At 39.0% G+C, this 13,345-nt stretch overlaps 2 protein-coding genes across 2 annotated transcripts in view; one reads left to right on the top strand and one right to left on the bottom strand.

The window, feature by feature from the left end:
- The window catches only part of Myo61F (Myosin 61F), a 321,197-nt gene extending 318,679 nt beyond the window's left edge, over positions 1-2,518 (bottom strand). Inside the window, exon 1 of the mRNA XM_069830414.1 lies at positions 2,373-2,518. Coding sequence (XP_069686515.1) covers positions 2,373-2,401 — 29 coding nt within the window. The 5' untranslated portion in view covers positions 2,402-2,518. The remainder of the gene's footprint in view (positions 1-2,372) is intronic.
- Positions 1-13,345, top strand: part of LOC138702974 (kinesin-like protein KIF12) — a 248,160-nt gene that overhangs the window by 137,015 nt on the left and 97,800 nt on the right. The window lies entirely within an intron of this gene.

Here is a 13,345-nt window from a genome sequence, read left to right as displayed (position 1 = left end):
TAGCCTAGGCTCATTCATGATAATATTTTTACTGCTCTGTGTTTCGACGCTCTTTTCAGCATCTTTTGTGAAAATTCATTAATTTATTCTATTTTTCAAGCATTCGCTTGATGATTCAGGCTGAAAGTTCGCTTTATAACTTTATCATTTTCATCAACAAAATCATCAAGTTTTTTCTTTAGTGTACTTACATCTTTATCTTTTAAATCTACATTATTATATTATTATTATTATTATTATTATTATTATTATTATTACTATTAACTTAACTATTACCATTTGGCTCTCTTCATAAGAGTAATAAATAATAATAATAATAATAATAATAATAATAATAATAATAATAATAATAATAATCCCTGTGTTCAATTAATAATTAGGAGCTGTCAAAGAGGGAACTTTCTTTTGACGAGATAAGACAGGAGTTTGTTTATTGATTTGGCCTCAGATGCCGCTTCAATCACAAGAAGCGGCAACATATTATGTCCACCAATTATGCATTGGCAATTGTAATTGACGTTCTCATATTATACTCCACGTGGAGTAAAAGCCAATGTTGTCGTATCTAAATTTACATTCTCATATTTATTGCACGTGGAGTAAAAGCCAATGTTGTAGTATCTAAATTTACATTCTCATATTTACTGCACGTGGAGTAAAAGCCAATGTTGTCGTATCTAAATTTACATTCTCATATTTATTGCACGTGGAGTAAAAGCCAATGTTGTAGTATCTAAATTTACATTCTCATATTTACTGCACGTGGAGTAAAAGCCAATGTTGTCGTATCTAAATTTACATTCTCATATTTACTGCACGTGGAGTAAAAGCCAATGTTGTCGTATCTAAATTTACATTCTCATATTTACTGCACGTGGAGTAAAAGCCAATGTTGTATCTAAATTTACATTCTCATATTTACTGCACGTGGAGTAAAAGCCAATGTTGTAGTATCTAAATTTACATTCTCATATTTACTGCACGTGGAATAAAAGCCAATGTTGACGTATCTAAATTGACATTCTCATATTTACATCACCTGGAGTAAAAATCATTGTTGTATCTAAATTGACATTCACATATTTACTCCACGTGGAGTAAAAGCCAATGTTGTCGTATCTAAATCGGCATTCTCATATTTACTCCATGTGGATTAAAAACCATTGTTGTCGTATCTGGAATTGATTTACGACAAAAATGGCTAATAATTTTAATTTCAAATTTAATTAAAGGAGATCTTATAAGTAACTTAACATTTATTCATCGTGAATGGTGGTGGTAGAAATCAATGTACTGATGTCAGTATAAAATTAATAATTGTAACCAGGAATAATCGTTGCAACCCAAATGTGATAGCACCGTTTGACATTGCAAATATTGATGCATGCAAAAAAAGATATATCCAATACAATGTCTTCCGCCTGGGTATTAATTGGATTATAGGAGTTTCTTGATGTTGCAAAATTTACTTTAGTTCGTTTCATAATAATAATAATAATAATAATAATAATAATCATCATCATCATCATCATCATTATCATCAACTATCACCAGTGACGGATCCAGAAGATGAACCCAAAATCCCCCATCCTCAAGGATTTCAGGTGGATCTAGTTTTTTTAATCTACTTTTAAGCTATTTGAAAAGTTTGACGTGATTTAAACTAAACGAACTCTTGTTTTATGTTACAATTAGATAGGCTCATACAATAATGAAGGCTTTCTCCCACACATAAGAATCTTACTGCTTTAAAGAGTGTATATTAACAAAATATACGCCCGTTATGAATAACAGCTAAACTAGTAGCCTACTGTAATTTTTCACACCCTTTTCTTTGTTTCCCTTCTTTAAAATTTAATATCTATGTTTACATATGTATAATAATTTTTTGAGGATATACTGAGTCCGTAAGGACTACCCTCAATGGGGGGCAGTTTATTATTATTTATTATTTCCCTTTGTACTCCGCTTATACACCTTGCATATCTGAATCTGTGACAGGTTAGGTTTGGTTAGTTTAGGCTTTTGTTATGACTTGCATATGCGATCAACTACATCTCCACAAAAAAAAAATCCGGAAAAAACATGATGAAAAAGCAATTCGAGGATGATGATGATGATGATGATGATGATGATGATGATGATGATGATGATGATGATATAAGAAGGAGGAAAAAGAAACGTCTCAATTTTAACTTCCATAATACACTTTCTCGCCTCTTCACTTTGTTTTTTTTTCCCCCCTTTACCACTAATGACAGCAATATATTTGGCTTGAAGGCTTAAGCCAGGGGGTGTAAATGGGTCAACACCCGATAGCACCTCGTGTCAATACATCAAACTTGGACAAAGCGGTAATATATCTTTCTTACCAGTTTTTTTCTCGGTGTCTGAGCCGCATTGTAACCTGGGTAGATCGATGAAGCTGCGTCTCCGACTGCGCAATCCCACAGTTCGAATCCCGGACAAAGTTTTGTACGTATGTCACAAAAAAATAAAACGCCAATCACTGTACAGACAATTCAACTCCACTGCTCTCTAATATCCTTGTGTGAGAAACAAAACTCCGAACAGCAAACTGTCATAAACTGTCTTGATGAAAAGCGTAAACACTTTCGCTGTACGCGCCAAAGAACGAAATCTCTTGGAGGGATACACAACACAACCGGTCGCGAGAACAGGCACATTCAAACTATGCACACAAAGGTTAGAACGAAAGAGAAACGACTTCCAGTAACGGCCGTCTGGGTTGTCTTACCTTTTTTCACCGGCGCAGCAGCGGGCAGAGGAGGAGAGCGGAGAGGTGCAGCTGTCAAGAAACCACCGAAAGTTTGTGTGTAACCTACACGGGGAAGCCTAAAAAACTATCCACACAACGCTGTCCCTAATTATTCAGCAAGGGTGAATTGTAAGATATTATGAATCACAGCTATAAACAAATATTTCCGCAACAACGAAACACTCGAATATCTTATTTCACAGTCGGTTATGTTATAAAACTAGACAAGCTTAAAGAACTGTCTATTGTTTGCAGGACATACTCGTCAGTTTTACTTCAATCAAAAGCGTATTTATCCCTCCCCGCCGGCTATGGAAATGTGAATGTTTTCTGGATAAATGTTACGCACTCATTTGCCTTGTTTCACTGCATTCAGCAGAAACGTATCGATCCCGGATATGAAGGAAGAGGACGAAATGACGTATCTACTTGTTTCTTGTACCTGAGGATGGTATTTTCCATGAGCAAGGGTTCAGAAAATCAAACTAGCCGGCTCCCGAGGTCCCTCCCCCTTGCCAACGTGAGCCCGAATGAGTCATGCGAGCTATATCTGTTCTCCAGCTCCAGTACTTGGTTTGAAGCACGAGCCAGACGAGGTTAGCAGGAGAACCAGTCTACCCACTCTTCTCCCCGCCCTTCACTTAAATTGTTGTCCTTTTTTAACTGCGAAAGAAACGCCATTCCATCCCTCTATCAATCTTGAGCGAGGCGCTGTGGTGTCTACAGAAGTCCACATATGGGCTCGGAGCAGCACTGCGAAGGTGTTTCATCTCCTTATCTTGCCAAGACTAGTTGTTTACTTCAATCATTCTCAGATTCCAGATTCCTTGCAAGATGATACCGAGTTAGGCCTAATGCTCCCTCTTTTCTGGTCTTTTGTTTAATCGTTTATTAAACGACGCTGTTTCAACTTACTTATGGATTTTAAGGAACCCGAAGGTTCATTGCCTCCCTCACATAAGCCCGCTATCGGTCCCTATCCTGTGCAAGATTAATCCAGTCTCTATCATCATATCCCACCTCCCTCAAATCATTTTAATATTATCCTCCCATCTACGTCTCGGCCTCCCCAATCGACCTGGTTAAAGTAGCCACGTTCAATTAGTAGGCTAGATGTATCAAAGAGGACGGAAGCTTTGTAGTTTCAATAATTTTCATTATGTCGCGCTGACCATTGTCGTCAAGTCTTTTGAAGGCCGCTCCAATATTCCACGCGGAGTGTATGAACGGAAGCTTTGTAGTTTCAATAATTTTAATTATGTCGCGCTGACCATTGTCGTCAAGTCTTTTGAAGGCCGCTCCAATACTCCACGCGGAGTGTATGAACGGAAGCTTTGTAGTTTCAATAATTTTAATTATGTCGCGCTGACCATTGTCGTCAAGTCTTTTGAAGGCCGCTCCAATATTCCACGCGGAGTGTATGGACGGAAGCTTTGTAGTTTCAATAATTTTCATTATGTCGCGCTGACCATTGTCGTCAAGTCTTTTGAAGGCCGCTCCAATACTCCACGCGGAGTGTATGAACGGAAGCTTTGTAGTTTCAATAATTTTAATTATGTCGCGCTGTCCATTGTCGTCAAGTCCTTTGAAGGCCGCTCCAATATTCCACGCGGAGTGTATGGACGGAAGCTTTGTAGTTTCAATAATTTTAATTATGTCGCGCTGACCATTGTCGTCAAGTCTTTTGAAGGCCGCTCCAATATTCCACGCGGAGTGTATGGACGGAAGCTTTGTAGTTTCAATAATTTTAATTATGTCGCGCTGACCATTGTCGTCAAGTCTTTTGAAGGCCGCTCCAATACTACACGCGGAGTGTGTATATAAACCAGAGTTGCAAATTTTAGCAGTGTGTCTTGTTCCATGTTATATTAATATATAGCAGCAACAAACAAGACGTGACAACGTCGCATTTTCATTTTATTATCGGTGCATGCAATAAAGACCTACAAATCTTAAAAGGAATGCCGCTGCCTAATAATTAAACGAGGCTACTATACCTTCTATGCCCAAGGTTGCGGAATCGATCCCGGGCTAGGTCGATGGCATTTACTGTTCTCCAACCAGGAGATAAACCGTGAAAGGAATGTGCTTACTATTGCGTCATCTATTGGAGCGAAGTAGATAGATAATATTAGAGTTATAACGTCAGTTTAAAAATAATGCGCTCTCCTGCATATGTTATTTCCTGTATGGAGGGATTAAAAGATTAGGAGATTAGCCGTGATCTAATTTTGTAACTAGGGTAGTATAAAAATGTGTATATCAGTGTTATTGTTTGTGCTGTGAGAGCTAGCCAATAGAGATACGAGTACCCACGTGTGTGACCTTATGACATCTTATGACATCAACATTCATTCACAGCATCACCCCGCTCCGTTTCATTCCCTAGAGACTTTCTCGTGGTTGAAGTACAGTAAGTGTGCTTAAATGCGACAGGCTCATGTCAGTAGATCTACTGGCATGTAAAAGAACTCCTGCGGCACAAAATTCCGGTACATCCGGCGACGCTGATATAACCTCTGCAGTTGCGAGCATCGTTAAATAAAACATAACATTCAGCCTCCCCAGAGGTATATTTCCCTCCAGTCTACCAACTAACGCTCTATATGCATTTCTGAATTTCGCCCATACGTGCTACATCCCCTGCCCATCTCAAATGTCTGGATTTAATGTTCCTAATTATGTCAGGTGAAGAATACAATGTGTGCAGTTCTGCGTTGTGTAACTTCCTCCATTCTCCTGTAACTTCATCCCTCTTAGCCCCATATATTTTCCTAAGAACCTTATTCTCGACCACTCTTAACCTCGGTTCCTCTCTCAAAGTGAGAGACCAAGTTTCACAACCATACAGAACAACCGGTAATATAACTGTTTTATAAATTTTAACTTTCAGTTTTTTGACAGCAGACTAGATGACAAAAGCTTCTCAACCGAATAATAACACGTATTTCCCATATTTATTCTGCGTTTAATTTCCTCCCGAGTGTCACTTATATTTGTTATGTTGCTCCAAGATATTTGAATTCTTCCACCTCTTCAAAGGATAAATCTCTAATTTTTATAGTAGCCTATTTCAATTTCGTACAATATTCTGGTCATGAGACATAATCATATACAGTACATTCTCTTTTCGGGATTTACTTCCAAATCTATCGCTTTACTTGCTTCAAATAAAATTTCCGTGTTTTCCCTAATCGTTTGTGGATTTTCTCCTAACATATTCACGTCATCCGCATAGACAAGAAGCTGATGTAACCCATTCAATTCCAAACCCTCTCTGTTGTCCTGAACTTTCCTAATGGCATATTCTAGAGCAAAGTTAAAACATAAAGGTGATAGTGCATCTCCTTGCTTTAGCCCGCAGTGAATTGGAAAAGTGTCAGAAGCTGGCTTATACGGACTCTACTGTAAGTTTCATTGAGACACATTTTAATTAATCGAACTAGTTTCTTGGGAATACCATATTCAATAAGAATATTATATGAAACTTGTCTCTTAACCGAGTCATATGCCTTTTTGAAATCTATGAATAACTGATGTAGCCTTATACTCCAATTTTTTCTCCAATATATGTCAAATACGAAACATCTGATCAATAGTCTATTACACCTAAAACCGCACTGATGATCCCCAATCATTTCACCTACATATGGAGTTAATCTTCTCAAAAGAATGGCTATATCAACTAAGTTTACTGGGTAGAAATCGATGGGATTAATGATAGCGAGATGGTAATAAATTGGCGAGATGAGTTCTAGAATTCGCCTGGGATTACCTGATATTTTCTTACAGTTGGAGGAAACCCCGAAAAGAACCCAACCAGGTTATCAGCCCCAGTGGGGATCGAACCCACTCTCGAGCGCAACTCTGTATCAGCAACTAGCACGCTACCGCCTGAGCTACATCGATGGATTTGTAGTCTTAAGACATGCTATTTCTGTTTTTGATCTTTCATTAGAAACGTGTAAGTTCGTCCACAGAGGAAAGAAGTTACAAGAAATGAAACATCTGCAAAAATTATGTAAAATATACAGTACTGGTATAGCAGTAACAGCAGTACAGTAACAAACAGTCTGAGGATGAATAGGCGCCAAAAATGGGGGGGGGGGAAAGCAGATTGTCTAAAAGGTACTAGAAACTTCATAAAATAGGCACTCAAATAGGCATTAAAAAGTAAACAGCAAACATCATTTAAGTCACTTAGCCTATAGGCATTAACTTGCCACGTCCCGGCGTGGCTCAGGCGGTAGCGCGTTTGCCTGCTGATCCCGAGTTGCCCTGGGGAGTGGGTTCGATTCTCGCTTGAGCTCATTACCTGGTTGAGGTTTTTCCGAGGTTTTCTCCAACCTTAATGAGAATGTCAGGTAATCCATGGCGAATCAACGGTCTCACCTCACCAAAATCGTCTCGTTATTACAAATTCTAATCGACGCTAAATAACACATAGAACGTCGTTAAATAACCAAGTTAAAAAGGGCATTAACTTATAAGGTGGGTGCTCCTGTTATGGCCATGTTCCTGATATGGCCAACCCCCTATTGTGAGTTAGTTAACCAAAAAATCCGCTAAATTGCAGCAGCATCCAATGAAAGAGCATCCTGATATGTCACTTGATCGTTTTCCATCCAGTCAGGTTGAGCAATATGGCGTCAGTTGCCTGTTTTGAGGTTTTCATGTGACCTCTTCTTATTTTTCTCTGGTAAGTCTCCTTTGTTTTATGCATGTTTTTCAAAGACTTGTTTCATGAAAACCATCGACTCCATTCAGTTTTTAATGTTCTGTTGATTGGTATTGTAGTTGATGGCGTATCTTTTACGAGTTGTTCATAATCAAACGATTTTCGTGAAAGCTTACCTGCTCCTGATATGGCCATATCAAATGCACCATGGCCATATCAAGTTCATTTCACTTTTATTTTTTCACCTGACAAATTTACATGCCTTATAGCTGGGATTACGCAAAAACTTTGTATTTTAAGAAAAACAACTTAATTTTTTATGGAAAAACCTGTTTTGACTACACTTTTGAATTATAAAAAAGATTATTAAGTGTAATTTTTATTCATTTTACACCAAAATTATTTAATTTTAACACAACTGCGCTATCAAACTGAAAACAATCACGATTCGTAGAACATGGAACAAGGGTGGCCATATCATGTGCACATGTTCCTGATATGGCCAGTAGGTAGACTTTTGGAATTTGGGACTTTTTAGACAATTAAAGCTATTTTATGGGGAAAGGAAATTGTTTTAAGAAAGTCCATTAGCCTGAGAACGAGTAAGAAAAAAGTGGTTTACATTTTTTCAAAATGGCGGCTAGAAAAATTCTCAAACCTTAGCATGGCCATATCAGGGACACCTACCTTATATGAAACATTATTTACTCTATGATTTCTATTTAATGATACGAAGTATCTCATAGTCATAATTATCGATCCTAAGACTACTCGTCATCATAATCTTTGCTTAATTGACAATGTTTCTTCCATCGTCGATCGTTAAAGAGAATATTTTTGTATCTTTAAAATATTATGTCTCTACGTCACATTAAAACGTGTATATATTTGAATGAAGCAATGCCATCTAGTTCCAAATCAGATTATTTTACTGTGATCTTCGTATTTAGCTGACTCCCTTATCATATGTTCAGTACACGCCATTGTAAGAAGAAGCCAAGTTTTATGCGAAGAAAATAGTAACTCTAAAACTGCTCCTGCGAGGAGCGAACTTGTGATCACTGATTTATGCCCTCTTGCAGTTCTGAATGACGTCATATCTGAATCACTTCAGATAATAAAATACCTACTCATATTCTAACAAGTGAATTTGACATCATTTTAACGTAGAACACACGGGAGTTGATTAAAAAGCGTGTAAGAGGTGCATTACTTTGTGAAAACTGGCGTTTTACAACTCCATAAAAAAGAAATCGCAGTGAAGTGCAATGCCATGCTTCACCAAGCTTTGAAGTGGCGTGCAGGTTTTAGAAATCCCACCAAGACTTATAGCAATATTCTTCCTTTAGTCTCACTTCTGACATTTTAAATGCGTTTGGTATCTAGGCCATTGCATGTGTGACTATGGAAACGGTTACCATGGATCGTACAATACAAACACTTTTGTTTTCTCACCTCTGAGAGTTCGTAGAAAACTGCAACTGTGTAAACTCGACACTTCAAGGTTGCTCCATTCTCAAAGAATCAAGAAACTCCAGTCTTTCCTTTCTATTGTGCCAGAATTTGCTATTTTTCTCCTTAGTGACCCAATAAAAAAAGTCGAGCTGTTGCTGTTAATTATTTCTCATCGAATGAAGCAGGAATTTCGATTTCTACTAGATTCTGTGGAATTTGGATTATACAAATTGGCTATGATGTAGATTTTCAATAAATGTTTCGGTAGTAAATAGATACCGTGTAATACAAAAGTTCCTTGCCACGAGGGTTAATTGATTGATATCATTTTCCAGATGAAATAGTACCATCTAGTGATGATGTTGATCAACATGTGGAGCTTGTATTGTTTTGTAAAGATCACCACACAACATGACGAGAAGCTGCAGAGTACACCATTGTCGGCACCGTGATATTCCCAAGCCATCCCGTTAAACAGTGTACAGTCTATTGAACAAAATTAAGACAACTTTCATAGTACCCAATGCCAAAGAAGTGAAAAACACAAATCAGTCACCAATGAAGTCGTCAAGAACTGTAGCTCCTCAGAGCGACTTCTTTCCTCCCCTTTCTTACCCCACCCACCTTTTCTGCCTGTGCGGTCATGGCGTTCTAGTTACGCTCGGCTGCATCAACATTCATTGTCGCGGCGGAAGTCGATCATCCCCAATAGAAGTGGAGTGAGGCTGACGTCATATTTCCCCTACTTGCGAGATCTGCAGGCCTGCGTCAAGCCGATTTGATTACTAAACTTACAGTAAGCTCCACTAGAAAAGGTAGAACGGCATTGGTAGAGAAATTGTGCGACGAATATTGAAGTCAACACATTTCTGACCCAATAAAATAATTACAACATAGGAAGATAGCGATCCTTCGAGGAGACTTACATTCCGAAACTGGATCAGTCAATTACGCGTTGTCATATAAACTTCCTTCAACATGTAAAATTCAGTGATCAATGTCTATTCTTTCTGGATGACCATGGTCATGTCCATACTCGAAGTACAAGATACTGAGCCTCAGAAAACTGACACTGGTCTTTAATTTTTTAAGTATTTATATTAAGTATTTAATTTTTATTAAATTTTTATGAAGATTGTATGTATTCCACCATTTATAAATATTCTTTCTTCTAAAAATAGGCGATTTAGTTAGACAATACAGTGTATTGTGTTTTTACATCGTCTACCTAGCCTACTATCTATCTTCTGTCCAGTCCCATCCCATTCTGTCTTGTTCAGTCCTGCCTATCTGTCCCTGTCTATAGGCTGTGTAGGCACTGTATATCTATACCTATACCTACACCTTCATTTAGACCTATATTTACATCTACATCAATATCCATCTCCATCTATATCTACTGTATATCTATCAGTCTTATTTGTCCATCCATCCGTTCGTCCATCTATTCATCCATCCGTCCGTCTGTCCAACCTTTCGGCCATCCGTCCGTCCGTCCATCCATCCGTTCGTCCATCCACCCTTCCATCCGTCCGTCCGTCAATCCACCCGTCGTCCATGCATCCGTCCGTTCGTCTATTCATCCGTCCATCCATCCGTCCGTCCATCCCTCCGTCCATCCACTCGGCCATCCGTTCGTCAGTCCATCCGTCATCTGTCCGTCCATCCATCCATCCGTCATCTGTCCGTCCGTCCATCCATCCGTCTCTCCATCCGTCCGGCCATCCATCCGTCCGGCCATTCGTCCGTCCGTCCATCCATCCGTCCGTCCATCCACCCTTCCATCCGTCCGTCCGTCAATCCACCCGTCGTACATGCATCCGTCCGTTCGTCTATTCATCCGTCCGTCCATCCGTCCGTCCATCCATCCGTCCGTCCATCCCTCCGTCCATCCAATCGGCCATCCGTTCGTCAGTCCATCCGTCCGTCAGTCCATTCGTCCGTCCATCCATCCGTCCGTCTATCCTTCCGTTCATCTGTCCGTCCGTCCATCCATCCGTCTGTCCATCCGTCCGGCCATCCATCCGTCCATCCGTCCGGCCATTCGTCCATCCATCTGGCCATCCGTCCGTCCGTCTGTCCATCCATCCGTCAGTCCATCCGTCCGTCCGTCACTCCATCAATCCGTCCATTCATCCGTCCGTCCATCTGTCCATCCGTCCGTCCGTCTATCCGTCCCTCCATCCATCCGTCAGTCCGTCCATCCGTCTGTCCGTCCACCCATCCGACCTCCATTCATCCGTCCATCCATCCATCCGTCCGTTCATACATCCATCCGTCCGTCCAACCATCCACCCGTACATCTCTGTACGAGTATCTAATCTAATGTGTCTTTTCTGTCTTGTCTCTGTTGGCCACCGGCGCGGCATAAATTAGAGAGAGCGGACGCGTGCCCCGGGGCTTTCCTCGGGCATGAGTTTGAATTTTGCTTGCTCGTATTGGTTACTTCATATCTTATGGCGAATATCTGTGTCATCTCGCTATCACCAATTCCATGGACGCTAGATAACTTTCCAGCTGATACAACATTGTTGAAAACCGTTTCAAAATAATTATCTTTCTGCCTGTCATATTTTCCGTTCGTCTGTCTGTCTTATCACTGCGGGGACTCACGATGGCCGTGATGATTAAAATGAAAATGGTGATCATTGTCGTAATGGCGATAAGGAAGTAGAAAGGGAGCTTGATAGACGCGGCCTGTTCAAGCTTCTGTGAAGGTGTGTGGAAAAACCTTCTTAACGCATATGAAACCAACACGCTACCACGTTTCGGCCGCTGTACTAAAGTTTTATTTTGTACAGGATGGAATGAAGGGCCGCAAGCTATCCCATTACAAAATACAGTACATTACTTCCCCCGTATTTCGCAACATGCAAGCCGCTGTTCAAGAAACAAGCCAAAGCCTGCTGCTACCGTAGGTAGAAATTCTTCTGAAGCGTAAACCCCAACACTACTGGAACGAATCTGAGAACATGATGACGTCACTGCCTCAAGTCGAACATCTGGTTTGGTTTGAGGAGTGGGTGTTAAATGGGTGTTACATGACGTAATAATAAATAGCTGCTAAATTCTTCTGCCGCAAAGGAATTTACGCTTGATATAAACAGAGTTCGATGAAATATGAAATTATGACACGTTATTTGACTGATTTATTTTTGAGAGGCGTGTTGTGTGAACCTGCATCATGACGCCTTGGCGATTTACAGTAGCTCTCTTATGAGCGTTATAATTAATTAGGACCCAGATTTTGTGTTTTTAAAAATTCATTCTAGGTTTTTATGTCTGATCAAAGAAACAGACCAACATCATTTTCATCGCATTCACACTTAAGACTATGGGAAAGATAAAATACTTGCGCTTTAAAGGTATACGTACAGCCTCGATACATTAAAATCGTAAATTAATGTTAATTAGTTTAAATGCAAATGAGACATTTGAACAATTTTCGTTCTGTACCGTTCAGTTGAATAATAGCCAATAATCTTTGTTACTATACTGAAAAGATTAAAAAAAACCAACAAAAAATAGTAATATACGTTACAAGAGCGGTATGTTGACGTTTTCATGGTCGAGGAAAAGATTGAAAAAGCTAAACGTAGTTGAGCTTTTTTAATTTCCGAGAACATGAAAACAAACATACCGCTCGTGTATCGTACATTATTTTGATCGAAGATCGTTTATTACATACCTGAAAGAAGAATTTCTAATTAGTTGCAATGAAATCTCCATGTTGGTTTCTGTTTAATGACGGCAACTTCGGAAAACCAAAATATCTTTCTTCAACATTGTTGCTATAAAATGTTTTCTGTGTTTACTATACTCCAGCAGGCCGTGATATACGTCTGTCTTCCCCCTCAGTCTATAAATGCGAACTTAAAACAAACGGTAAAGTTATGTAATAATTTATTTTTCATTTTAATAGTTTAACAATATTATTTATATAACATATTGCAGTAATAACATCCGCATCTGGAATCTTGTTGATTTTTTCACGGCTTCCTTAATGTTACTTGTATCAGGAATGCAGTAAGTTTCGTGGAGTAGTAGACTTTACTTAATTTTTGCAAATATTTAAAAACAATAATTAACATTGCAATTTAGGTAAAATTGCAGTGGTAAGTTTCTAATTTATAATTATTACTATGTTAAACGTCTCTAAAAATAATATGTTAAAAGCATAAAGCAGTAAAATGAATGTCGCGCTTAAGCGGTAAGAAGAGGGAAATTGTTATGTGTGTTACGTTGGGAATACTGAATGTGGTATTTCACACTTACCGCGTATTGGTTCTGTGCGTAAAACAAGCAAATACGCACGATCTCGCACAAAACTTATTTACTGTTTATTTCCTGATTCCAGTGCGTAATAAAATTATTTATTTATTTATTTATTTATTTGTTTATTTATTTATTTACTAGATATTACTGTATATATT

Source organism: Periplaneta americana, chromosome 7 (assembly GCF_040183065.1).
Source record: "Periplaneta americana isolate PAMFEO1 chromosome 7, P.americana_PAMFEO1_priV1, whole genome shotgun sequence".
Classification (NCBI taxonomy): Eukaryota; Metazoa; Arthropoda; class Insecta; order Blattodea; family Blattidae; genus Periplaneta; species Periplaneta americana.
Note: the sequence above shows the minus strand (reverse complement) of the source record. Positions and strands in the feature narration are given on the sequence as shown.